This window comes from the organism of the source record quoted next, unplaced genomic scaffold, assembly GCF_019419815.1.
Source record: "Pyrus x bretschneideri cultivar Hongxiangsu unplaced genomic scaffold, Pyrus_bretschneideri_v1 Contig57, whole genome shotgun sequence".
In the NCBI taxonomy this organism is placed as follows: Eukaryota; Viridiplantae; Streptophyta; class Magnoliopsida; order Rosales; family Rosaceae; genus Pyrus; species Pyrus x bretschneideri.
The window spans coordinates 1,408,406-1,436,055 of NW_025999795.1; the positions used below are offsets into that span (position 1 = coordinate 1,408,406).

General features: G+C 39.7%; 3 protein-coding genes and 2 pseudogenes across 3 annotated transcripts; all 5 read left to right on the top strand.

Moving 5' to 3' along the window:
• The first annotated feature begins 5,067 nt into the window (after positions 1 to 5,067).
• On the top strand, positions 5,068 to 9,368 carry LOC103943447 (cyclic nucleotide-gated ion channel 1). Its single transcript, XM_018646513.2, has 8 exons — positions 5,068 to 5,220; positions 5,796 to 5,931; positions 6,295 to 6,847; positions 7,158 to 7,370; positions 7,458 to 7,756; positions 7,899 to 8,010; positions 8,107 to 8,343; positions 8,433 to 9,368. The coding sequence occupies exons 2-8, from the start codon at positions 5,903 to 5,905 to the stop codon at positions 9,129 to 9,131; spliced, it is 2,142 nt and encodes a 713-aa protein (XP_018502029.2). The 5' UTR covers positions 5,068 to 5,220; positions 5,796 to 5,902; the 3' UTR covers positions 9,132 to 9,368.
• A 135-nt stretch (positions 9,369 to 9,503) lies between these two features.
• On the top strand, positions 9,504 to 15,114 carry LOC125471110 (annotated as a pseudogene).
• Positions 15,115 to 15,387: 273 nt separating this feature from the next.
• Positions 15,388 to 18,598, top strand: LOC125471111 (annotated as a pseudogene).
• Positions 18,599 to 19,734: 1,136 nt separating this feature from the next.
• Positions 19,735 to 20,800, top strand: LOC125471112. The gene is made up of 2 exons (XM_048571072.1): positions 19,735 to 20,123; positions 20,276 to 20,800. Exons 1-2 carry the CDS (start codon positions 20,017 to 20,019, stop codon positions 20,586 to 20,588), a joined length of 420 nt encoding a protein of 139 aa, XP_048427029.1. The 5' UTR covers positions 19,735 to 20,016; the 3' UTR covers positions 20,589 to 20,800.
• Positions 20,801 to 24,070: 3,270 nt separating this feature from the next.
• Positions 24,071 to 27,650, top strand: LOC108865317 (cyclic nucleotide-gated ion channel 1). The gene is given in 9 exon segments (XM_048571070.1): positions 24,071 to 24,709; positions 24,794 to 24,994; positions 25,108 to 25,388; positions 25,484 to 25,595; positions 25,799 to 26,035; positions 26,128 to 26,333; positions 26,335 to 26,737; positions 26,739 to 26,800; positions 27,617 to 27,650. Coding segments are annotated over 9 exon segments (1,956 nt in total). The 5' UTR covers positions 24,071 to 24,274; the 3' UTR covers positions 27,636 to 27,650.

The window sequence follows — 27,650 nt, forward strand, 5'->3', positions numbered from 1 at the left end:
CGGTTTGGTAAGGTTCTGTTTAAGTTTGTTACTAAAATAGCTCTGGTTTGGTTTACTACAGCTCTAATTCAGTTTATGTAGGTTTACGGTTCTAAATACTAAATCATTTGAATCTTGCAAACATACATTTAAAGCACATAAAAAAGTCGAAGAATTTTATGGTAAAATATAGTAATTGGATCACACAACGAAGAACATGCATGATTAATCATAAAGAATGGTGACCTACAATTGAAGGAGATTTAAAAGTTAAATGGCACCAAAACTTTAAGTTAATGAATATATTCATATCAACAATTCACAAAACAAAAACACATAACTAACAAATTTAGCTCACCAAACCTATTATGGTTTACTAATTTAACAATCTAGAAACGAAGACGGAAGCACTTTTATTAAGAAACACGATCAAACAGTTACAATTCAGAAAATTTTCAAATCCTAATTAATTATTTATATTCAAGGTTCGGTTCTAAGTGGTTCCGCGAATATGAAAACCGAAATCGGAACTGCATTGAACAGTTCGGTCTAGTTCTTGAACCTAAGTTAACTTTTTTTTGTCAACTCGATTCGATTTCTCGGTTCCACGATTTTTATACCCACCCCTACAACCTGTCTAATGATTCTGATGATTTGAGCTTATGCTTCTTCTTTCTATGCCCTCTTCTCGGTTGCCAATCGATGATTGACCTTGATTTGGCTACTTTGGTGGGACTGGGAGCGAGGTGATAGCGGGGACTGTATTTGATGTTGTCGATTGTGATTAGAAATTGCAACCGACAGTTGCCATGTCTCCCCTCATAATTTAGATAAATTTAGCACAAATTAGCTATCATTTGTCCAAAGATAAAAATTTTAAATTTAAATTTGCATAGCTCATGAGTATATAATTGAAAAAAGTGATCATCAAATTCATTTTCTTCTTAGAGCATCTCCAACTGATGCATTAAAACAACATTATTTCTTCCAACCGAAATGTTATAAGTTGACTTGGATTGGTTGCATTGGACATCAAATGCTTTTAATTCAAGTTATCCAATACACGTAGCATTTAACTATTACGTATCACCAAAGTAGGACTGCCAAAATCATATATAAATAATAATTAAAGAAAATGCTATTTAACAAGATTATAAAACTTGCTTAATACAGATTTTGGGCTTAACCAAATTAGCTACAGTGTACTTTTTCTTTTGCACCTAAACTAAGTTTTTGTTGGCCATATCAGTAATTAGTGAACTGCATTCTCTCTGGATCCCTTCCATCCGGATCCTCGAGATCCTTCAATTCTAGAGCTAGGAGAGTTGGAGAAGAGGGAAGAAAAAGGAAGAAGATGAACATTAGAAGGTGAAAGAAGATAAACATAGGACGATGAAGACAAAAGAAGATGAACAAGGGATTAATTCTTAGCCGTTTGATTTTCGATTGAATAGATGAGATTGAAAGATCCAAAGAATCCAGATGGAAGGGATTCGAAGAAAATCCTAATCCCATATTAGTCAATTGTGGCTCTCTCAAGGACAATTATCTATAATTCCAACCAAGACATGTTTATAATAACGACTAATCACCATTGCTCACGCAATACTCTCCAAGATGGATTTAAAATATAAAAAACTAGATTTTAATCTTTAAATAAGATGAAGTTAGAAAAATGTCTTATACACTATTTAATATAAAAAAAAATGAAATACCGAGACTAACTACTCTATGTACTACGAAATATGTAGATATAAAATCTGTTTGATATAAAGTAGCAGCAGAATGGAGTACTTCTCAATAATTAACGTCTCCTTCGCACAATCAAGGTTTTCTTTTTATGGCGACGCAATGCTGCTTGCAAAGCATAAGCTGCCCTTGGTTTCCATTGCTCCACGCTAAAGCTAGTATTAACGCTCGAGTGGCGGCGTAGCTCTTTGGTGAAAAGCCACCAGAATTTAAAGACCACCGTCTTCAATTGCTGCGACCTTAGAACAAACACTTCAACTTCCGTTTGCCCCTTGACAGTATCAGTTGACAAGGGGAAGTTAGATAAGCTGGCACAGTTGATCAGCACCCAATCGAAAAGCTCGTCTCCGTAGAAGTCACCTTTGCCAAGAAATCTTACCCTAGCAGTAGCAGAGGCGGTGTAAGTCAATAGCTTACCGCGCGTGACGAAGAGCATTTCAGCAAGTGGCTCTCCCTCATGAAAAATGATGCTGTTCTTGTGACAACCCCATTTCACTTGACATCAAATATGTCAAAAATCGACACGAACACTCAAAGATTAATGTTATGTAGGTAGTTATCAGTAAACACACAAGATTTTCCGCACCTAAAATGAACATCAGTCTCCCTCCCCGTATTTCCCCATCATCATCACACTCCCTTCACTAAATAAATGAATATGAGAGTACAGAAGAGCCAACTTCACTGGTGTTTCAAGGATTCATACAGTCGACCACAAATAGTGAGATAAGATTTTGTTGTTGTTGAGAACACAGAAGAAGAGTCGACATCGCACACCGTCTACAAAAAGATTTCTCCAATTTTTGTTATTGAAGAGCGCGAGCTGAAATTCTCCATGCTCAGAAACAATAATCCAAATCAATTCAGGCATCCAATGTACGTAGCACGAACCTCAAAACTCATATAAAATAATAATTTAAAAAAAATCTTAATGAAACACTTATGGTATTATTCATTTTTAACAAAAATGACATTTTTACCTTGAAAAATCATTTCTGATACTATTCATTTACATCTTTATTTTGTCATTTTCGTTATAACCTAAAATTTTTGAAGACTTTTCATTAGTTTTTCTTAAAAAAATGCTATTTAGGAAGATAATAAAAATTGCCTACGCAGATTTTGGGCTTAATCATATTACTACAACTGTATTCTGTATACTCTTTCTTTTGCGCTTGAACTATGATTCTTGCTGGCATTCCTCTCATTTGGATCTAGAAATAGAGTTGGAGAAGAGAGAAAAGAAAGAAGATAAACATGAAAATGTGAACATGAAAGAAGATGAACATGAAAAGGTGAAGATGGGAAAACATGAATAAGAAATTAATTCTTGGCCGTTCAATTTTAGGTTAAATGGGTTGGAAATTTTTTTTTTTCTTTCGTTCATGTCTTAATATAGGAATTTATACATCTTCCATAAAGGAGCCGAATGAAATCAAAGTTTCACGTTTAACTTTGAATTAGAGACGCTAAAAATGGTAAATTAACTTTGACTATTACCCCTAGCCTTCCAAGCTAACAATGCGGATTCGATTACTGCTACCCGCTTTTGCTTTATTTTTTATTAAATTAATAAGATAAGAAATAAGAAAATAATTAAAGGATTTGGAGAATCCAGATAAAAGAGATGCGAAGAGCATCCTAGTCCCATATTAGTGAGTTGTGGCTCTCTCTAATACAAATTATCGACAATTCCAACCAAAAAATGTTTATATATAATATCGACTACCATCATTACTCGCACAGTACTTTTCAAGTGGGATTTAAAATACTAAATATTTGTAATAATTGCCTAATAGAAAGACAATTTTTGATTCAAACGTACAAACCTGATTGAAAAGATATTATTCTGGTATAACCAAAAGAACAAAAAAAATATTCCAAGTGGGATTTTCTATTCCAATTTCAGAAATAGAAAGCCAGAAAATAATTGGGAGAGATTTGGAGTGCAAATTTATGATACTCCTACATTCTTACAAATTTTAAAAAGAATAATTTTGTTAGTGTGACGCTATCCACCCACCTATTTTATCCCTCACACACTCATTGTTAATTTATATCATTTGATATTCTTCAATTATTTGTTCCGAAGATTCAAAATCAAAAAATCCGTGTAGAATGTTAAAAAAAAAAAAATGTAAATATCACCACACTTTAATTAAATAAAGATAAATTAATAAAACAATCGAAAGAAAACAACCTCACCCAACGTAGATTTTTCAAATAAAAATAAAATATTTAAAATACCAATAATTTGAGAAAAAAAATTGTCACGTGCATTAGAGTTTGAGGAGAGGCTAGTAAAAAAATAAATTCTAAATTCCAAAAAAAAGAAAAAAAAAAAGAAGAAAACAACGGTTGAAACAGGAAATAAAAAAGGGACTTTTGGATCTACCTCCAAAAACATAGATAGTTTTTGGGACTGAGTCCAGTTATCTAATTACATATTTTGATATCAATTCTGCCCATTCAGATAAAAATATTTAATTTCTTTAAATTTTTTTTTATCATTTATTCAGTTTTTAAAATTTGAATATTTAAATACTCAAACTAAAATATTATCTAGTAACTACCTACTATTTATGAAGAAAACAAAACCGATATAATCTAATAACTACCTATTGTATTGGAAGAAAAATTATGGGAACCTACATGGCGGAACATAGAAATATAAGTATGATATAATATACCTCTATTAAAGGAATGAATTTGGAGGGAAGAACACAAAAATATTATCCATAAAAAAAAGACAAAAAAAGAGGAGGATTGATTCCATTGATCTAACGAAGGGAATTGCCTGGAAGAAGGAAATAAGAAGGGATGAGACTGGGGGTTGAGGTGATTGTATGGCTATAACTAATCCTACAATTAAGGGATTAGTTAAACCACAAATAATTATTGCACCTATTTCATTGAAGTTGACTAATCCTACTAATGACTGACAAAATTTGATGAATATCAAGTTATCCCAATAAAAAAAGATAAAAAGCAGCCATACTCCCGGGAAGCACGCGGGCACAAATTCACTTTTCGGTCATCGGCGAACGTACGCACCGTTGCGAATAGTAACCGCAGAGAGAGAGCACAAAATATTTTAGTTCACGGGAGTGGGACCCAGGCCACAAGACTTTGTTCGTCTGCCTAATCACAAACTTTGTTGGACTTCCTCTCTCTCCCCGTCTCTGTCCGAACGCCTGTCTCAAAATCTATAATTGAATCACGACGGAGTGGTCGAGTCACTTGACCCGGAGACCCACTGACTCACTTCCTACGCATTTCCGAGAACCTTCGTCTTCTTCTTCTTTTGCTTCTTCTTCCTCTCTAATCAGTTTCTCTCTCTCTCTCTCTCTCTCTCTCACTGATTGAATATTGAGCATTAAAGCACGAAAAGCTATCTGGGTATTGGGAGATAATCACAAGGAGAAGCTTTGGTTTGGGTTCTTCCGCCGTGGACAATCTGTTCTCTTAGTGGCTCTCAGACTTTATTGTTTGGTGAGTTCTTATATATCAGCAGTTTTTGTTGTTAGGCTTTCCTCAATTTGCTACTTTTGTTCCTTTTTTCTTTTGGTTTCAGTGGCATGGTTTTCCCTCCAAAGATTGAATTTTTAGTCTTTGGAATGTTAAAGATTTAGTTTTTTGGTCTTTTTTGGAAAGGATATGAAATTGGAAATCCAAAAATATCAGTTTTTTTTTGTTGAAATTCTTTGGCTTTTGGTTCAAATTTTGAATGCAAGAGGTCCCGTTGGTCCATTTGTGACCATATTTTTTATTTACTTGATTATATTTTGTTGTTAGCATTGAATTTATGAATGTATGAAAAAAAAAAATGGATGCTAAATTTAGGGAGATATTGTTCAAATGAAGGTATTTTTGTATGGATATTGAGCGTTAGTGCGATTTGTGCTTTTTGAATTGGGGCAAACAGCACTTTGATATTGCTCTTGGACCTCAGATAAAGTTCCCCCTTTTATTAACGCGTTTAGGCGAGTAATTCTACGAAACATCTTGTGAAATTACCGAAGTTTCTATGCTGAACTCATTTTGCTTCACTTTGAATCGTTGTCTAGGGACTGCTTTTGGGAACTTGGTGGTGCACGAGGAAGCTCTTCGGATTATTCAAACGTTCGGAGGTTAACTTTCGGTTTGGAGATTCTATCGAAAACAAGTTGTAGTCATGAATTTTCAGCAAGAGAGGTTCGTCAGGTTAGTTTGACGATTTGTACTATAACCTTACATACATGATATCATGTTGACTAGTTTGCAACTATACAGCAATTTCCTGGCTTTTGGATCCAAATAGGTCAGGACTTTGATGTTTGTTGTCCTGCTACTATGAAGTACTTGCCGGGAGTTTTATATCACGGTGGCGATGGGATGCTAATAATGTGCCACCACTGTTGCTAATATCACTTCTTTCACTGGTTCTGTCCGCACATTGGCACATAATTCCACCACCCTGTCCCTGTCCCTTCGTTCGGAATTATGTTTAACTGTTGTATGTAATGCTAGATGCTTGGAAATCTCCTTGCGTGTTATTTAAATTGGAAATATAATGTCTTGTTTCAGGTTTCAGGATTGGACTGCAGAGAAAAATGTTGAGCCATTATATTCTCCAGATGATGACATGCCACCAGGGAAGTTCAGAAGAACGATTAACTCGGTGTCAGTCAAATTCCAAAGAAGCTTGGAATCTGGTTCTGAGCGGATTAAGAAGTCATGGAATTCTTATTCAATTGACAGTGTTGTTGGCAACAGCTTTGGTAGTGGAATTCTTGATCCTCAAGGGCCATTCCTTCAGAAGTGGAATAAGATATTTGTATTGGCATGTATTATTGCCGTCTCCCTTGATCCCTTGTTCTTTTATATCCCTGTCATCGATGATAAGAAAAAGTGCCTTGGTTTGGACAGGAAGATGGAGATAACAGCTAGTGTTTTGCGTTCATTCACAGATATATTTTATATTGTTCACATAATTTTCCAGTTTCGTACTGGATTTATTGCTCCTTCTTCTCGAGTGTTTGGAAGAGGTGTTTTAGTTGAAGATGCTTGGGCTATTGCAAGGAGGTATCTCTCATCATACTTCCTAATTGACATTCTTGCAGTCCTTCCTCTCCCACAAGTAAGCTAACCCTTCCTAACTTTTATGAGGTGCATTAATTTACTGTTCAGTTACTCATCTAATATGGCGGGTTGAGGGGTATCTTTATGCACAATCTGTACTCTCTCTGCACATAATGTGTAATCATTTTGGCCCAATATTGTGTATACTTTTGGTGTTGCGTATATTACTTAATTGTATGTAGTATCTGCTACTTTAAATTCGGCATATAGTGTGGTTAGTGGTCGTTGACGCCTTGTTTAGATTAGAATGTTTGTGCATCATTTTGATTCCGCTTTGGACCCCTAATGATACTATGAAATATGTCCAGGTGGTTATTCTAATTTTCATTCCAAAATTGGGAGGCTCAAAAACGTTGAATACAAAGAATTTGTTGAAGTTTGTTGTTCTGTTCCAGTATTTTCCAAGGTTTATACGGATATATCCATTGTATAGAGAAGTCACAAGGGCTTCTGGTATACTTACCGAAACTGCTTGGGCAGGAGCTGCATTTAATCTTTTTCTTTACATGCTCGCCAGTCATGTAAGTTTGATCATGATATTCATAGCTACAATACAATTTTCCTTCTTCATTGAATCTTCTGATTTTCAAGTGATATGCTGCTCTTAGGTACTGGGAGCTTTTTGGTACTTGTTCTCTATAGAACGTGAAACCAAGTGCTGGAAAGCAGCATGTGGGAACAATACAACCATATGCTCGCTCAAGGATTTACACTGTGATACCGTGAGCTTCAATGCTTTTAGTAAGATCAAATTCTTAAATTCTTCCTGCCCGATACAAGATGAAGATAAAACACAGTTTGATTTTGGAATATTCCTTGATGCCCTTCAATCTGGTATTGTTGAGTCAAGCACAGATTTTCCTCAGAAATTCTTTTACTGCTTTTGGTGGGGCCTACGGAATTTGAGGTGTGCCTATACAACTTGTCTTTGTCTGCATTCTTAGGGTCTTCTGATGACGAGCTCAGTAGAGTTGACTTATAAAACGAGTATTTTATACTTGATACAGTATCTTTATTTCATATTGATTCTCGATATTTTCATTTTGCAGTTCACTTGGTCAGAACCTTGCAACCAGTACATATGTATGGGAAATCTGCTTTGCAGTCTTCATTTCTATCGCTGGGTTGGTGCTATTTTCATTTCTCATCGGAAATATGCAGGTTGGTACTTAATGTTGTGCCTGTAGTTTTACAGGATTGACATATCGTTTCTGTTTCTGTCGTGAGGTTCTGATGAACTTTAAATTTTTGAAACAGACATATTTGCAATCTACAACCACAAGATTGGAGGAAATGAGGGTGAAAAGGAGAGATGCAGAACAATGGATGTCCCACCGCTTGCTACCTGAGAATTTGAGAGAGCGCATCAGGCGGTATGAACAATATAAATGGCAAGAAACCAGAGGTGTTGATGAAGAGAATTTGATATGTAATCTTCCCAAGGATCTTAGAAGGGACATAAAGCGCCATCTCTGTTTGGCTCTGCTTATGAGAGTAAGTTTCTCCACCATTGTTGTTGTCATCTTAATGTGCATTTGAACCACTAGATATTGATTCTTACTCTTTCCTTGACTGCATTAAAGGTGCCAATGTTCGAGAAAATGGATGAACAACTGCTCGATGCAATGTGTGACCGTCTCAAGCCGGTACTATATACAGAGGAAAGCTATATCGTTAGGGAGGGAGACCCAGTGGATGAAATGCTCTTTATTATGCGGGGCAGGCTATTGACTATGACCACGAATGGTGGAAGAACCGGTTTCTTCAACTCTGAATATCTCAAGGCTGGTGACTTTTGCGGCGAAGAACTTTTGACATGGGCTCTTGATCCCCACACATCAGCTAATCTTCCAATCTCAACCAGAACTGTCCAAGCCCTTAGTGAAGTCGAAGCCTTTGCTTTAAAAGCGGATGACTTGAAGTTCGTAGCCTCTCAGTTCAGGCGACTCCACAGCAAGCAGCTCCGGCACACATTCAGGTTCTACTCACAGCAGTGGAGGACTTGGGCAGCTACTTTTATACAAGCAGCGTGGCGCCGTCATATGAAGAAGAAGCTAGAAGAGTCTCTGCAGGAAGAGGAGAATAGGCTGCAAGATGCACTGGCCAAGGCTGGGGTCAGCTCCCCAAGTCTAGGGGCCACCATTTATGCCTCACGTTTTGCTGCTAATATACTGCGTACTATACGGCGTAGTGGTACGCGGAAGGCAAGGGTGCCAGAGAGACTACCGGCGATGCTACTTCAGAAGCCGGCGGAGCCTGATTTTACTGCTGAAGAGCAGTAGTAGGTATATAGTGGTTTTGATTAAGTTATATGATCAGTCGTCTTCTTGTTGTAAAATGTAACCGAGAAACCGTTTTAAGCGTTAAAAAGGAAGGAAGAAAAGTGTAGCAGCATAATGGTAGAGAGCCACATTTTGTTGAGTGTACCAACAACTGTAAAATGTGTGTTGTATATGGCAATGTCCGATTCTATTTTTCTCATTTTACGGAATATGAGAGAAAGGATTACATTTTTCTTTCGTTTTATTGAAATTTTTTTACCTTTGGTCCGTCACTATTTATACTTGCTTAGCATCTAGGAGCAATTGGATGACGCCGCATCTGAGCCTCTCGATTTCTTTGTTCTGTAATCAAGAGCCTTCCCTTTCACCTTTTACATCCTTGTCTGAATTCTTAAGTCCCCTTCGTCCTTCCACCCGCATATCCGATCGCCTTCGATTATCGATTGGTAATCGAGGAGGGGTTTGCAAAGAGCCAAGAGGATAAGTCTTGGTACACAGGAGCTCAATATTGAAGGTTCCTGCACTAGTTGCATTTCTTGACTTGAAAGGCCGTTGCAGTTGACTTGAAGCCTTCGTCTTTCTCTCTCTCTCTCTCTCTCTCTCTCTCTCTCTCTATGGTTTGAGCTTTTTATCCACAAACTGTCGTCTCTCTTCCTGCGGATAATTTAGTATAATTATTCTATCATTGGGACGTGGGTTTGAAGAGGATATTGATGGATTATATTAGGGGAGCTGGAGAAACAATGACCGCTTACCATGAAGTTTTGGGTTCCAAGAGGAGTCGACTTGGCCCGCAGGAGATCCGAAGGTTGAATGATGTGTATCTAATTTTTTGTGTAATTGCGCTCTCACTGGATCCGTTATTCTGTTATATCCTTGTTTTTAATGTTCAGAAGAAGTGCCTTAGATTGGACACAACACTGGGGACTCCAGTCGTTGTTTTGCGGTTCCTCGTCGATTTCTTATATATAATCCATCTGGTTTTTCAATTCCGTGCTGCTATTCGTAGTCTTTCTTCTCAAGCTTCTGGAAGAGTTGAGTTGTTTAAAGAGATGCGGGCAATTGCATGGAGATATTTGATCTTCTACTTCCCGGCAGACGTATTTGTGATTCTTCCACTGCCACAGGTCAGGAATTTCATCTCCCTTCACCTTTAGGTATATTATATGACTGCATTTGTGGACTCATAAGCTTTGCATCAACGTGTTCAGGTCCTCATTTTTGCTATTGTTCCAAAACTAAATGCTTCAAGGGTTTTGGGTGCAACAAAATCATTGAACTTCATAGTTGTCTTTCAATATGTGCTGAGGCTCCTTCGCATCTGTTCCTTATTGAAAAAAGTTACCAGTAATTCGGGCATCCTCGCTGGAACTGCATGGGTTAATCTCTTTCTATACATGCTTGCTAGTCATGTAAGTCCCGTAACCATTTCCCATGTTTTCTTGCAGAATTTATGCTTTACCAATGTATTATTAGGAAATTTGTGCAGATTCTGACAATCCAGTGTGGTTTGTTGGCCCTGTAGGTTGTTGGAGCCTTTTGGTACCTGTTTTCTATAGAAAGGAACGTAAGTTGCTGGAGTGAAGCATGTCAAAATCATACCGGTGTACATTGTTCTTTATTTTGTGATGACACCTTCGGAGCTAGATCATTTCCAAACGACTCTTGCTCTACAAAGATACCAAGCTCCACACCTTTTAATTTTGGAATATACGCTGACGCCCTTGAATCCGGTGTTGTGAACGACTCAGCAGATTTCATAGAAAAGATTTCTTACTGCGTTTGGTGGGGACTGCAAAATTTGAGGTTCAACATTTCATCCTATCGCATTTGTTCGTTAAGGATTTTTGTCTGCACTATTTAGACTAGCTTCTCATATGTTTAAGCCTTATATTCTGCAGCTCCCTCGGTCAAGGCCTCAAAACGAGTACATATGTTTGGGAAGTCTACTACGCAGTTTTCGTTTCACTTTCTGGGTTGGTACTGTTGTCATCTCTAATTGGAAATATGCAGGTAGGTGGTATTTAGTCCATGTAATCGCTCTCAGTTATGTGGCATACATAATGTCCCTCCAATTCTTTAGTCTAATCTCTAACGACCAATTCGTCATGCATATATTGTTTGGATATACGTATAAACCAAACTTGTATGACACGTTTGTTTAACGTTGTTTAGGATATGATCGATTAATAAGTGTATCTTGTTGTGGATCACAGACATATTTGCAGTTGAAAACTGCAAGATTGGCGGATATGAGATCTAAGGAGGAAGAGAGAGAATATTGGATGGCCTCTTATGCTCTTCCCCCTCATCTCAAGAAGCGTATTCGGGAATACCAAAGAGACCAATGGCAAGACAACACAGGAGTTAGCATGGAGAATTTTTTTCTGAGTCTTCCCAGGGAACTCAGGAGTGATACAAAGCGCCATGTCTGTTTGCCTCTGCTTATGAGAGTGAGTTTCTTCACCATTATGTTATTGTCATCTTAGTATGTCTTTCAAACTACTAGATATGGATTCTTACTTTTTCCTTGACTGCATTAAAGGTGCCTATATTTGAGATTATGGATGAACGTGTAAGAACCTGTCCCGGGATTTACGTAAGAAAATGGGTATTTTTGTATTTTCACTAAGTTTGGGGGATACCTTTCCTTTTAAAATTGTTTTTGAACCTTAATTGGTGAGCCCAAGGGGCCCACCCCCTGTTTTTGTCCCCCGGTTCCTTTCCCTTTCCCTTTCTTTTGTTTTTTTCTGAAAAGTCTCTCTTCTCTCTTCTCTCTTCTCTCTTTCTTCCTCTGTGCTCTCTCCTTTCCCCCCCTCTCGGTCCGACAAGAACACACCCACACACACACACACACACACACACACACCCATGCCCACGCCTATAACTCTTTTCTAACCCCGTGGATGTGTTTTGGGACGTCAAACCACGAAGAAACCACCTCGGGAGACATTTCCCAGTTTTCCGGCGAGCACCGCCCCTTTTCGAGGCGATTTCCGGCCAAACCACGGCGAGTTGGCCCGCGTGCGAGGTATCAATCTCTTCGTCTCGCTGAGTACTACAACTTTCCTTTTTGTTTCACCTAATTTCATTGAGTATTGAAGAAGTTATGCTCATTTGAATCTTACCCAGTTTCCGGCGGACACCCGTGGCTTCCAAGCTGTTTTCCGGCCAACTCCGGCCACAATGACGGGAACCAAGGGTATATTTCGATTCCTTACCTTCGGGGCTTCAATTTGGTATATTGAATGACATGTTTTGGTTGAGTTTTGAGCTCCAACGGAGCTTGGGAATTCTCCGGCCGAAATCCGGCCTTCTCCCTCTTTGGACTCCGGCGAACACCCAAGGCCTTTGGGCCTTTCCTGCCAAGCCCAAGACCCTGGGCAGCCCAAACCCATTACCCTTTGTAATTAGGCCTTTGGGCCGTTTGTTTTAGGGCCTCTGGCCCGTTAACCCTAAACCCTTAGGCCCAACCCGGATCCAACCCAAGTCCAAATCCAATACCCAAACCCTAAAGCCTGACCCGTTGACCCATTGACCCGGACCCTGACCCGTTGACCCTGACCCGGACATGACCCGTTGACCGTTGACCCGGTCAACGGTCAACGTTGACTTTGACCTCGGGGGTTGACTTTTTGGGTTTTCTTGCGGGACCCCCCCTAGGCTAATTTCGACGTCCTGAACCCGTTTCCGATGTCCGTTTTCCCAAATTCAATCGTTTGAATAGAGTTTGACTAAATGTACCGTTTATGTGCTTAGGGGCAATTATCTGTGGCGTTTCCTTCTTCGCTAGATGACGTGGCTTTTCGACGGCTAAGTATTGTGAGTGGACCCCTTCTAAAAATGCATGTTTTAATAGTAGAACTGCATACATGAAAAGCATGACTTTACGATTATGTTTTATGAAACGTTTTACGAGATAACATGCTTACTGAGGCTAGTTTGAATTATTACTATTTTTCCTATAACCCATGTTCTTATAGAATATCTGATGGATGACGATATGATATTTAGAACATGTTTAGAACACCTCTTTATAGTATAGATGATGGATGACTTTATACTATGAAGTTGATTTTCAATATATGTATGTTCACTGGTTTTGTACTTACCTAGTGGTCCTTTCCGCTACGGGACGTAGGGATAGATCCGGTCCGTCCCGGGCGACGGTTTGGTGTTGGCATAGGGCCTGAAGTGTGTTTTCCTCTGACTGTCTGCTCAGAGACGGGGAGCCGGCAAGGGGCCTGAAGTGTATTTTCCTCTGACTGTGTGCTCAGAGACGGGGAGCCGGCATGGGGCCTGAAGTGTTATATCGGACATTCACTAGTGTTTATTAGTTATGCGATTTATGATTTGAAACAGTGCATGACATGCTAGGTTTAGGAAAACCTATGTTTATCATCATATATATGTGTTTTCATAAAACCTGGGGGTTAGTATGTTGATAACTGTTTTATTATATTATATATATCAACTTGGTCCACTCATGTTTGTTTTGCGCCCCCTTCAGGACTTAGAATCGAGGCATACAATCCCGACGTCCAGGCACATTCGCATCGGCATCTTCGAGTCCTCTTGGTGTAGGACCCACTCCTTGGTTTCATTCAATTTTATATTATTTTCTTTTAGTGTTTTAGATTAGCGGTGTGCTCTGAACACGGTCCTTATTTGCATATTCATTATTCTTTTATATTTATAAACCTTATTTATCCTTTATTTTCAGCATTTGCACTTAATAAATGGCTCTCGTCACCCTCGGGTGTCGGCCAGCACGTGCCTATCCTGGTATTCGGGGAATATCGGGGTCGGGGCGTGTCAGAACGACTGCTCAATGCAATGTGTGACCGTCTCAAGCCGGTACTATATACAGTGGCAACTCATATTGTTCGGGAGGGAGACCCAGTGGATGAAATGCTCTTCATTATGCGGGGCAGGCTATTGGCTATGACCGTAATTGGTGGAAGAACCGGTTTTTTCAACTCTGAATATCTCAAGGCCGGTGACTTTTGCGGCGAAGAACTTTTGACATGGGCTCTTGATCCCCACACATCAGTTAATCTTCCAACCTCGACCAGAACTGTCCAATCCCTTAGTGAAGTTGAAGCCTTTGCTTTAAAAGCGGATGACTTGAAGTTCGTAGCCTCTCAGTACAGGCGACTCCACAGCAAGCAGCTCCGGCACACATTCAGGTTCTACTCACAGCAGTGGAGGACTTGGGCAGCTACTTTTATACAAGCAGCGTGGCGCCGCCATATGAAGAAGAAGCTAGAAGAGTCTCTGCAGGAAGAGGAGAATAGGCTGCAAGATGCACTGGCCAAGGCTGGGGTCAGCTCCCCAAGTCTAGGGGCCACCATTTATGCCCCACGTTTTGCTGCTAATACACCGTGTAGTGGTACGCGGAAGGCAAGGGTGCCAGAGAGACTACCGGCCATACTACTTCAGAAGCCGGCAGAGCCTGATTTTACTGCTGAAGAGCAATAATAGGTATGTAGAGGTTTCGATTAAGTTATATGATCGGTCGTCGTCTTCTTGTAAAATGTAATCCAGAAACTGTTTTAATTGATAAAAAGGAAAAAAAGTGTAACAGCATAATGGTAGAGAGCCACATTTTGTTGAGTGTACCAACTTCTGTAAAATGTGTGTTGCATATGGCAATGTCCGATTCTTTTTTCTTTTTTCTTCTCATTTTATGGAATATGAGAGAAAGGATTACATTTTCCCTTCGTTTTACTGAAATTTTTTTTACCCTTGGTCGGTCAGATATCGGACTTGCTTAGCATCTAGCAGATATTGGATGACGCCGCATCTGAGCCTCTCGATTTCGTGGTTCTGTAAATAAGAATCTTCCCTTTCACCTTTTACATCCCTTTCTGAATTCTTTGTTAGAATGAGCATGAGATAGAGAAGTTTTAGGGACCGGCTTTTACATCCCTTTCTGAATTCTTTGTTAGAATGAGTATGAGATAGAGAAGTTTTAGGGACCGGCTTTTACATCCCTTTCTGAATTCTTTGTTAGAATGAGCATGAGATAGAGAAGTTTTAGGGACCGGCTATGGGTATTTAGTTTGGTAGAAAAGTATTATTGATAAGAGGATTGCTAGTCCTTAATGAAAAAAGGTTTTGCATAGCATTAGGATCAGTTCTTATGGAACAAGTAAAGCAAGTATTTGTTTTCTATAAGGATTTTAATAGGGAATTCTTTTCTGGTATGGAAAAGAATATATATATATATAGTGGCTTCTTCTCTCACAGGATACACGCTCATATTGAGACTTAAACCTATTGTAAGTTGAGTTCTTGATTTTCTGCAAGAGAGAAGAAGGTTCACTGAAAGCTTAGCTCTATGGCTTCTAGTTCGGGAACTTCTGCAGGTATGTTTTCTTCTTGGTTCACTCACACACAAATTCTGGTTAGTTCTTATTAGGTTGTTGTTCAAGTTTTAATCTTGGTTTGTGTGTTAATTCTTACATTCTCAAGTCGCCTTCGTCCTTCCACCCGTGCATTCAGTCGAGGTCGATTATCGATTGGTAATCGAGGAGAGCGGTTTACAAAGAACCAAGAGGAGAAGCCTTGGTCCACAGGAGCTCAGTATTGAAGGATCCTGCACTAATTACATTTATCGACTTGCAAGGCCGGTGCAGTTGACTTGAAGTCTTCGTCTTCTCTCCCTCTCTCTCTATGGTTTGAGCTTTTTATCCACAAACTGTCTTCTTTCTCCCTGCAGATAACTACTAGATTAAGATTTCTGGTAATGGCGGTCAGATGAATTTAGTATAACTATTCTATCGTTTGTAGCTAAAAAAGAATAGTTTCATAATATAGCTAGAGTTTTGGGACGTGGGTTTGAAGAGGATATTGATATTCTGAATCAGAAAGATTCATATCTGAAAGAGGTTGACAATAAGTTCTTTCAAAATTGACTATCTGTCCCTCTGTTAGAAGTGTTCCAGAAATGTTGGAGAACGAGTAAATAGCTCTACGAACAAATGGATCGGATCAAATTGGAAAATGTAAAGATTTGTACAAGTTATCCCTTTCATCACCATTTTATGGAAAATCGTTAGGTATGAATATGTTAGACACCTGTAGGGATTATATTAAGAGAGTTGGAGAAACAATGACCTCTTACCATGGAGTTTTGGGTTCCAAGAGGAGTCGACTTCTTCCGCAGGAGATCCGAAGGTTGAATGATGTATATCTAACTTTTTGTGTAATTGCGCTCTCACTGGATCCGTTGTTCTTTTATATCCTTGTTTTTAATGTTCAGAAGAAGTGCCTTAGATTGGACACAACACTGGGGACTCCAGTTGTTGTTTTGCGGTTCCTCGTTGACTTCTTTTATATAATCCATATGGTTTTTCAATTCCGTGCTGCTATTGTCAGTCTTTCTTCTCAAGCTTCTGGAAGAGTTGAGTTGTTTAAAGAGATGCGGGCAATTGCATGGAGATATTTGTTCTTCTACTTCCCGGCAGACGTATTTATGATTCTTCCACTCCCACAGGTCAGGAATTTCATCTCCCTTCACCTATAGTTATATTATATGACTGCATTTGTGGACTCCTTAGCTTTGCATCAATGTGTTCAGATCCTCTTTTTTGCTATTGTTCCAAAACTAAATTCTTCAAGGGTTTTGGGTGCAACAAAAACATTGAACTTCATAGTTGTCTTTCAATATGTGCTGAGGTTCCTTCGCATATGTTCCTTATTGAAAAAAAGCTACAAGTAATTCGGGCATCCTCGCTGGAACTGCATGGGTTAATCTCTTTCTATACATGCTCACTAGTCATGTAAGTCCCGTAACCATTTCCCATGTTTTCTTACAGAATTGATGCTTTACCAATGTATAATTAGGAAATTTGTGCAGATTCTGACGATCCTTTGTTGGCCCTGTAGGTTGTCGGAGCCTTTTGATATTTGTTTTCTATAGAAAGGAACGTAACTTGCTGGAGCGAAGCATGTAAAAATCATGCCAGTGTGATACGAAGCGATATGTTTGCATGGGTGCAATTCAAAGTGACCGATGGCAAGAAAACACAGGAGTTAGCATGGAGAATTTTTTTCTGAGTCTTCCCAGGGATCTCAGGAGTGATACGAAGCGATATGTTTGCATGGGTGCAATCCTTAAAGTGAGTTCTTTTCAATTGTCCAAATATGATCAGTTTTCATCCAGAATTTCCTAACTTACATTCCGAACAAAACAAAGGGACGTGAGCGTCATCGAGACTGAGTCTGTTTAGTGTAAGTGTTGGGTTAGATTTTGTGACTGTTTCTTGATTATATTTCATTTAACTTTGAAGGTGCCATTCTTTGAAAATATGGAGAAACGACTGTTGAATATACTGTATGACAGTCTGAAGCCAATTCTCTATTCGGAGGGAAGCTACATTGTTCGGGAAGGAGATCCAGTGGAATCGTTGGTGTTGATAATGCGAGGTACGGTATTGAGTTCCACCGTGAGTGATGGAAGACACTCCAGTTCTGCAGATCTCAAGGTTGGTGACTTCTGTTGAGAAGAACTTCTCACATGGTTTTTTGATCCCAGCGCATCATTGTTTAATCTTCCCAACTCCACACGAACTGCCCGTGCTAGTTGTGAAGTTGAAGCGTTTACTTTAAAAGCAGAGGACCTGAAGTTTGTAGCCAGCCAGTTCAGAAGGTCTGCTGGCAAGCGGGCACAGCACACATTTAGGTTTTATTCACGGCAGTGGCGGACTTGGGGAGCATGTTATATACAGGGAGCTTGGCGGCACTATTGCAAGAAAAAACTCAGAAAATTCTCTGCGGAAAGAGGAGAATAGGTTGCAAGATTCACTGGCCGAGGCTGGTGGTGGCTCCCCAGCTCTAGGTTCCGCCATTTATGCCTTTGCGTTTTGCGGCAAATGCACTTTCATGGACGTAATAGTGACCACCGCAGGCCCACGCTAGTTGAGAAGCCAGCTGATTTAAACGATTCCGAGTAAAAACAGCCAATAAGCTAGTTATGTGTGGAACAAATGAATCAACGACAGCCTCCGGCATTAGCATGGAGATATTGTTGAACGACTTACAAACATGGTACGGAAAATGTGTTAAGAGTAGCACTTATGCATTTTGTTGGAGTGCACCAACTTCTGTGAAGTGTTTTGTATACGGCAATGTCCGATTGTTATTCAATCTCCTTGGCCGGCCGGACTCAACAGTCGTTTGTCTAATTCCGTTCTTTGCGAAACCAGAAAAGTAAATGACTTGTTAAAGCATCTCGATCGGTCATGAATTCTGAACGTTCGTCGTGGATTTGTAAGTTTCTTCGCTGAAACGTTGTTCGGTTTGAAGCTCGGTCAGCATAGACTTTGCTTAAATTTGCTTGCATGGTTTTATAATTCATTTGGTATACTGTTGGTAACTGGATGGTACCTTCCTGGCGTTAGCTAGCAAGGAAATCAAAAGACCATTTTAAGAGGTAATACCTACATTTGGAGCTTTAGCAACCAAATTGTCATACTGATATTGTCTCCCAACGTGGACATTACATCTCTCAATCGGCAGATGTGGGGGTTTTAAACAAAAGGTTTGGACGTTATTAAAAGTGAAACCATACACTTACACTTGTTAGATCGACGTCCATGTCGTAGTGTGTCCATAGGCATCGTCTATGTCATGTCATTAATCAATGCATTCTGTTTGAACGACTTAGTTAAAATTTCTAATTTATGCATTCTTTTTTGTTCATAATATGAATTTAAAATTATATTACAATGATAATAATTAATTACCAATTACTAAGATATAAATTCTTACATACATATGAAAAGAATTCAAGTTTACGTATAGCATCCTTAATCTATAACGAACTTGAATCACATATGATGGTGTTAAGAGTTAGACCGAAATGAATCTTTGAGTCCTCTCAATCCCCAAAAATGGATTATCAGTGTGGCTTTATTCACACCCACTTCCTCTTTCTTTCTAGAATAATATGGAAAATTGTCTCTAATTTTTTTTTTAAAAAAAAAAACAATAATTATAAACAAGAGCGGGTGGTTAAATGAAAAATTAAAAGTTAAAAACCTCCAATTAATTAAATAACAGATGGTAACAATTAGAACCGTAATTAAGCACATTTTAATGTGAATTAATGTCCACTACATCGTTAATCGTTCAGTAGCCTCCTATCCTATCCTCTCGTCAAATTTTCTGGTTCTTTGGGCCATTCATGTTCGTACATTTATTGAGAGAATATTTTTTGCTTACCATCCTTAAGTGATGGTGATTTCACCGTTTTATTTATCACCATTTGATGAATTTAAATTTTGAGATCTGTAAAGTGGATAGACACAAATCTTAAAATTTAAACTAATTCAACGATGATAAGTAAGGTGATGAGCATTAACACCACTTGAGTATAGTGAACAAAATCGCACCCCATTTATTTATGCATGCATTGTTAAATCGCTATCCTATATGCCTCCGCATGCATACACGGTCCATCACCTCTGCCATAGGTATCCAAACGTATGTATCCACCTCATCTCCACGTTCGGTGTAAAACTCATTCACATTACTCACCATTCAGTATCAAAACCATCCACGTTACGTACACATTCGATATCAAAATCATTCCCATTACTAATATGCAACACTCAAATTCATAATTAAGCCATAACCAAGTCAATTATTCTTGAACATTATATTCATAATTAAGGCATGGTGCGGCCCCTTTTGTGATTGGTAATTGCTCACAAATAAAATTTCCCACTTAGTAAGTACCCCTTTTGAGAGCGTCTGCACGAACTTTAATTCTCATCCCATCTCTCCTTCCCGATTCAATCAAATTTATACTCTCTTCTCTCTTCTGGTTAGTTCTCCACTCTCTCTAGTGATTCTATAAGCTCTCCAAAACTCTCCAATGGCGGATTCCATTTTCTCCCAATATCTGGTTCTAAAAATTGAGACCGACCCACATGAGTTTAACTCCTCCATACCGTACTACCAGGACCCATGTCAGGATCAAAGGTAAGATGATCAAAACATATATACTTTTTTATTTTGCCTTTTGGTGTTCCATTTATTTGAAGAATGCCATATATATATGTGTGTGTGTGTGTTAATTTGTGTGTATGTATATGTTTTATGGTTATTAGAACATGGGTTATTTACTTTTTCAGTGCTGCGTTAGAAAGTCTACGGCTTGAAAATTTCAATCAGTTTACTTCACCCCCATTGCCGTTGCAATACAATCCCAACCAACTTCCACAAATGGGTTCTCAAGATTTTGAGGATTTAGGCATCTGGGACTATATTTTGGACGATGCTGCTCTTCCATCACCTTTTGATTACGAGGTGGTTGATGAAAATCCCCTGACAACAATGGAGGAATCCATCGTCTGTTCGAACAGTGTTTCGGGTGATTCGGGTGATGTTTTCAGGATGTTTGATTGGGGATGGAAAGTTGGGGGAAATACGATGGGGAAGGCATGAAAAAAAATGGGAGTTGCTCTAAGAGAATGTCTGCTGCTCCATTGGAATTGGACGAGATTCAGAAGTATTTCGACGTGCCGATAACTCAGGCGGCCAGGAATTGAAGGTGGGATTCAGAAGTCTTTTTTTAGAATTTCTTTCAAAATCTTCCTAGATCTTCCTCTATTCGTTCGATCTTGAATCATTGTCTCGTAATTCACATTCTTACAAATTTTAAAAAGAATAATTTTGTTAGTATGATTAGGCAGACGAACAAAGTCTTGTGGCCTGGGTCCCACTCCCGTGAACTAAAATATTTTGTGCTCTCTCTCTCTCTCTCTCTCTGCGGTTACTATTCGCAACGGTGCGTACGTTCGCCGATGACCGAAAAGTGAATTTGTGCCCGCGTGCTTCCCGGGAGTATGGCTGCTTTTTATCTTTTTTTATTGGGAGAACTTGACACATTTTTCTTTCGTTTTACTGAAATTTTTTTACCTTTGGTGCGTCAATATTGATACCTGCTTAGCATCTAGGAGCAATTGGATGACGCCGCATCTGAGCCTCTCGATTTCGTTGTTCTGTAAATACGAGCCTTCCCTTTCACCTTTTACATCCTTGTCTGAATTCTTAAGTCGCCTTCGTCCTTCCACCTGCATATCCGGTCGCCTCCGATTATCGATTGGTAATCGAGGAGGGGTTTACAAAGAGCCAAGAGGATAAGTCTTGATACCAAAATTGTCACACCCCAAAACTAGAGATGTGAGATTTAAAAAAAATAAATAAAAAAAATAAAAACAAAGTGGTTAATCAAGGATGTAAAACAATATCATCTTAAGATGATGTCAACGAAAATTTATATTTCACAATTCCATTTAATCAAACTAGAAAAATCCATTTAAAGAAATAGAGTTGAAGATCTCATGGTAATACAAACTACAAAAGTGACCTGAACCGTAAAATTCACCAAAAATACTCATTCAACCAAAACGAGTGAAAATTTCCAGATCCAAAGTAGACACATAAAACTAAGTTGTGTCAAAATTTCATTGATTTTCGAGTTCGGGAAGTAGAAAAAAATTTCTGTTTTCCTGTAAAAACAATTTCAGCAGCACCAAATTACTTTGTAAATAAAACTGTCTATATTCCAAAGAGTAAAATTCTGAACCTTGCCAAAAAGTCACCTACGTAGGATATACACACCCACGGTTTTAAGCATAACCAAGTTGATATTGGTTCTTCCATAGGAGCTCAATTGTTAGGACCACATTTTTTTAGGGCCTATTAGCTCTTTCTCTCAGCCCATACCCGTTAACCCACAACTATGTTTTGCTCAAGGCCCAGCCTGTTTGGAGCTAGGGTTTCCCTTTCAGTTGAATATAAATAATGTAATGTACGCTGTTAGGGCATGGATGAATGAAAATGTGTCTCCTTTCCTTTTAAATCTCATTTCTCTTTTACTATCCCTGCACTGTTCCTTCAATTTCTAGCTTTCTGCTATCTGAGACTAATTGGGCGTACTAATTGGTATCAGAGCCCGTCGATTTGATGGGCAAAAACACCCAAGTCGCTACCTCTTTCGATCCAAATGCGGTCGTTGCCGCTATGGATATGCGCCAGGAACTCCTTCGCACCCAGGTGGAGGGTCTCTCGGATTCCATTGAAGCCCTTGAAACACAACACCAGAACCTCCAAAAATCATTCAACCTCATGACCACCTCTAATGCAACCTTCCAAAACACAGTAACCTCCCAGTTTGCAGCGTTTCAAACCCTCATGCTTGACGAATTTCGTCTTCTCAAATCTGGGCTTCCTTCCCTCCACACCACCACTGCCGCACCCACCACAACCCCAACTCCTACCCCATCTCCACTGACTACTAGACCAACCACACCCATACCCACCACCTCTATCCGTTCCCTCTTTGCACCGCCGTCAATTACACACACAGGCTTGGGTCTTTCTAACCCCCTTCCCCAGCAATGCTCCGCCGCCCCCATACTTATTATCCACCTGCCCCACTCCGTCCCCCTCAACTATAACCAGTCAACCGGTTTTTTTCCCGGTAACCCTCCCCACCATCCTCTCTTTTTTTCCCAAAACCCTCTTTCCCCAATCCCATCTCAACCCCACTCATTCCAGGTTTTACCTTCACCAACGCCATTTAACTCCCACACTCAACCACACATCATACCCACCTCACATCACCAACCATCTCATTTTAAACCAATCAAAATGGAGTTACCACGTTTTAATGGGGATGACCCAAATGGGTGGTTGGCCATGGCTAAAAGATACCCTGACTATTATGAGGTTCCACCGAATCAGTGGGTTTTGGTGGTTGTTTGTAATTTTGGGGCGGACGCCTCGATTTGGATGCGAAGGTTCGAACAACGGTACGGATGAGAGAACTGGAGTCTCTTTGTCGACCTATTGCTTCAACGTTTTGGGGGTGGTGATCGAGCTAATATTGAATCACAGCTCACTCACATTCAACAAAAAGGCACCGTGGATGAAGGGGTCCGTTGTTTTTCGGCCGATACACTAACCAAGTGGTCCTTTCTTCTTCCATGGGCTGAGTGGTGGTATAACACAACTTTACAATCTGCCATCAAGATGTCACCATTTCAAGCTCTATACGGGGTTCCTCCTCCGGCCATTCACACCTATCTACCTGGAACCACTGCAATGCACTCAGTTGATGTGGCTTTACAAGACAGAGACAGGTTGCTTCGCCTTTTATGAACTAACTTGCAACTCGGTCAAAATCGCATGAAACAAATTTATGACAAGGGCTGAACAGAGCGTGAATTCATGGTGGGTGATTGGGTCTACCTAAAGTTGCAACCCTATCGTCGATAATATGTTGCTCCGTGCAAATCCAACAAACTTGCCCCCAAGTTTTATGGACCATTTCAAGTACGGGAACGTATTGGTTCTGTGGCTTACAAACTCGATCTCCCACATACTTCTAAGATACATCTGGTTTTTCACGTCTCCTTGCTTAAGAAGAAAATTGGTGATCATATTTCCCCAAACGCGACTTTACCACCACTTGACCCCTCGGGGCTTCTACATTGGCAACCAGAAAAAGTACTTGACGGAGGCATGTTCAAGAAGAAGAATGCTGCAATCACCAAATGGCTCATCAAATGGACAGGACTGCCCATCACTGATGCTACTTGGGAAGTCGCCGACGACATCATTGCTCGTTATCCTGATTTTCAGGCCTGAGGACATGCCTTTTCTCTAACCGCCCCGGGGGCGGGGGCGGGGGCGCCCGGGGGGGGGGGGGAGAGAAGTTGTTAGGACCACATTGTTTAGGGGCCTATTAGCTCTTTCTCTCAGCCCGTACATGTTAACCCGCAACTATGTTTTGCTCAAGGCCCAACCTGTTTGGAGCTAGGGTTTCCTTTTCAGTTGAATATAAATAATGTAATGTACGCTATTAGGGCATGGATGAATGAAAATGTGTCTCCTTTCCTTTTAAATCTCATTTCTGCACTATTTACATTTCTTGACTTGAAAGGCCGGTGCAGTTGACTTGAAGTCTTCGTCTTCTCTCTCTCTCTCTCTCTCTCTATGGTTTGAGCTTTTTATCCACAAACTGTCGTCTTTCTTCCTGCAGATAATTTAGTATAATTATTCTATCGTTTGTCCGAAAAAAGCTAAAAAAGAATAGTTCCATAACATAGCTAGAGTTTTGGGACATGGGTTTGAAGAGGATATTGATGGATTATATTAGGAGAGTTGGAGAAACAATGACCTCTTACCATGAAGTTTTGGGTTCCAAGGGGAGTCGACTTGGCCCGCAGGAGATCCGAAGGTTGAATGATGTGTATCTAATTTTTTGTGTAATTGCGCTCTCACTGGATCCGTTATTCTGTTATATCCTTGTTTTTAATGTTCAGAAGAAGTGCCTTAGATTGGACACAACACTGGGGACTCCAGTCGTTGTTTTGCGGTTCCTTGTCGATTTCTTATATATAATCCATATGGTTTTTCAATTCCGTGCTGCTATTGTTAGTCTTTCTTCTCAAGCTTCTGGAAGAGTTGAGTTGTTTAAAGAGATGCGGGCAATTGCATGGAGATATTTGTTCTTCTACTTCCCGGCAGACGTATTTGTGATTCTTCCACTGCCACAGGTCAGGAATTTCATCTCCCTTCACCTTTAGGTATATTATATGACTGCATTTGTGGACTCATAAGCTTTGCATCAACGTGTTCAGGTCCTCATTTTTGCTATTGTTCCAAAACTAAATGCTTCAAGGGTTTTGGGTGCAACAAAATCATTGAACTTCATAGTTGTCTTTCAATATGTGCTGAGGCTCCTTCGCATCTGTTCCTTATTGAAAAAAGTTACCAGTAATTCGGGCATCCTCGCTGGAACTGCATGGGTTAATCTCTTTCTATACATGCTTGCTAGTCATGTAAGTCCCGTAACCATTTCCCATGTTTTCTTGCAGAATTGATGCTTTACCAATGTATTATTAGGAAATTTGTGCAGATTCTGACAATCCAGTGTGGTTTGTTGGCCCTGTAGGTTGTTGGAGCCTTTTGGTACCTGTTTTCTATAGAAAGGAACGTAAGTTGCTGGAGTGAAGCATGTCAAAATCATACCGGTGTACATTGTTCTTTATTTTGTGATGACACCTTCGGAGCTAGATCATTTCCAAACGACTTTTGCTCTACAAAGATGCCAAGCTCCACACCTTTTAATTTTGGAATATACGCTGAAGCCCTTGAATCCGGTGTTGTGAACGACTCAGCAGATTTCATAGAAAAGATTTCTTACTGCTTTTGGTGGGGACTGCAAAATTTGAGGTTCAACATTTCATCCTATCGCATTTGTTCGTGAAGGATTTTTGTCTACACTATTTAGACTAGCTTCTCATATGTTTGAGCCTTATATTCTGCAGCTCCCTTGGTCAAGGCCTCAAAACGAGTACATATGTTTGGGAAGTCTACTACGCAGTTTTCGTTTCACTTTCTGGGTTAGTACTGTTGTCATCTCTAATTGGAAATATGCAGGTAGGTGGTATTTAGTCCATGTAATCGCTCTCAGTTATGTGGCATACATAATGTCCCTCCAATTCTTTAGTCTAATCTCTAACAACCAATTCGTCATGCATATATTGTTTGGATATACGTGCAAACTAAACTTGTATGACACATTTGTTTAACGTTGTTTAGGATATGATCGATTAATAAGTGTATCTTGTTGTGGATCACAGACATATTTGCAGTTGAAAACTGCAAGATTGGCGGATATGAGATCCAAGGAGCAAGAGAGAGAATATTGGATGGCCTTTTATACACTTCCCCCTCATCTCAAGAAGCGTATTCGGGAATACCAAACAGACCAATGGCAAGAAAACACAGGAGTTAGCATGGAGAATTTTTTTCTGAGTCTTCCCAGGGATCTCAGGAGTGATACGAAGCGCCAAGTCTGTTTGCCTCTGCTTAGGAGAGTGAGTTTCTTCACCATTATGTTATTGTCATCTTAGTATGTCTTTCAAACCACTAGATATGGATTCTTAATTTTTCCTTGACTGCATTAAAGGTGCCTATGTTTGAGAAAATGGATGAACGACTATTCTATGCAATGTGTGACCGTCTCAAGCCGATACTATATACAGTGGCAACTTATATTGTTCGGGAGGGAGACCCAGTGGATGAAATGCTCTTCATTATGCGGGGCAGACTATTGACTAAAACCATAATTGGTGGAAGAACATGTTTTTTCAACTCTGCATATCTCGAGGCCGGTGGCTCTTGATCCCCACACATCAGTTAATCTTCCAATCTCGACCAGAACTGTCCAATCCCTTAGTGACGTTGAAGCCTTTGCTTTAAAAGCAGATGACTTGAAGTTCGTAGCCTCCCAGTTCAGGCGACTTCACAGCAAGCAGCTCCGGCACACATTCAGGTTCTACTCACAGCAGTGGAGGACTTGGGCAGCTACTTTTATACAAGCAGCGTGGCACCGCCATATGAAGAAGAAGCTAGAAGAGTCTCTGCAGGAAGAGGAGAATAGGCTGCAAGATGCACTGGCCAAGGCTGTGGTCAGCTCCCCAAGTCTAGGGGCCACCATTTATGCCTCACGTTTTGCTGCTAATGTACTGCGTAATATACGGCGTAGTGGTACGCGGAAGGCAAGGATGCCAGAGAGACTACCGGCCATGCTACTTCAGAAGCCGGCGGAGCCTGATTTTACTGCTGAAGAGCAATAATAGGTATGTAGAGGTTTCGATTAAGTTATATGATTGGTCGTCGTCTTCTTGTAAAATGTAATCGAGAAACTGTTTTAATTGATAAAAAGGAAGAAAAGTGTAACAGCATAATGGTCAGGAGCCACATTTTGTTGAGTGTACCAACTTCTGTAAAATGTGTGTTGCATATGGCAATGTCCCATTCTTTTTTTTTTTTTTTTTTCTTCTTCTCATTTTACGGAATATGAGAGAAAGGATTACATTTTTCCTTCGTTTTACTGAATTTTTTTTACCCTTGGTCAGTCGATATCGGACTTGCTTAGCATCTAGCAGATATTGGATGACGCCGCATCTGAGCCTCTCGATGTCATGGTTCTGTAAATAAGAATCTTCCCTTTCACCTTTTACATCCCTTTCTGAATTCTTTGTTAGAATGAGTATGAGATAGAGAAGTTTTAGGGACCGGCTTTTACATCCCTTTCTGAATTCTTTGTTAGAATGAGTATGAGATAGAGAAGTTTTAGGGACCGGCTTTTACATCCCTATCTGAATTCTTTGTTAGAATGAGCATGAGATGGAGAAGTTTTAGGGACCGGCTATGGGTATTTAGTTTGGTAGAAAAGTATTATTGATAAGAGGATTGCTAGTCCTCAATGAAGAAAGGTTTTGCATAGCATTAGGATCAGTTCTTATGGAACAAGTAAAGCAAGTATTTGTTTTCTATAAGGATTTTAATAGGGAATTCTTTTCTGGTATGGAAAAGATTATATATATATAGTGGCCTCTTCTCTCACAGGATACACGCTCATATTGTAAGTTGAGTTCTTGATTTTCTGCAAGAGAGAAGAAGGTTCACTGAAAACTTAGCTCTATG

What these genes read in the sequence shown, in the direction of transcription:
- LOC103943447 (XM_018646513.2), top strand. Translation starts at nt 5,903, where the DNA reads ATGAATTTTCAGCAAGAGAGGTTCGTCAG. An exon ending in CAGCAAGAGAGGTTCGTCAG is followed by an intron (nt 5,932 to 6,294) that starts GTTAGTTTGACG and finishes GTCTTGTTTCAG; the next exon opens with GTTTCAGGATTGGACTGCAG. An exon ending in TTTACATGCTCGCCAGTCAT is followed by an intron (nt 7,371 to 7,457) that starts GTAAGTTTGATC and finishes TGCTGCTCTTAG; the next exon opens with GTACTGGGAGCTTTTTGGTA.
- LOC125471112 (XM_048571072.1), top strand. Translation starts at nt 20,017, where the DNA reads ATGGCGGATTCCATTTTCTCCCAATATCTGGTTCTAAAAATTGAGACC. An exon ending in GACCCATGTCAGGATCAAAG is followed by an intron (nt 20,124 to 20,275) that starts GTAAGATGATCA and finishes TTACTTTTTCAG; the next exon opens with TGCTGCGTTAGAAAGTCTAC.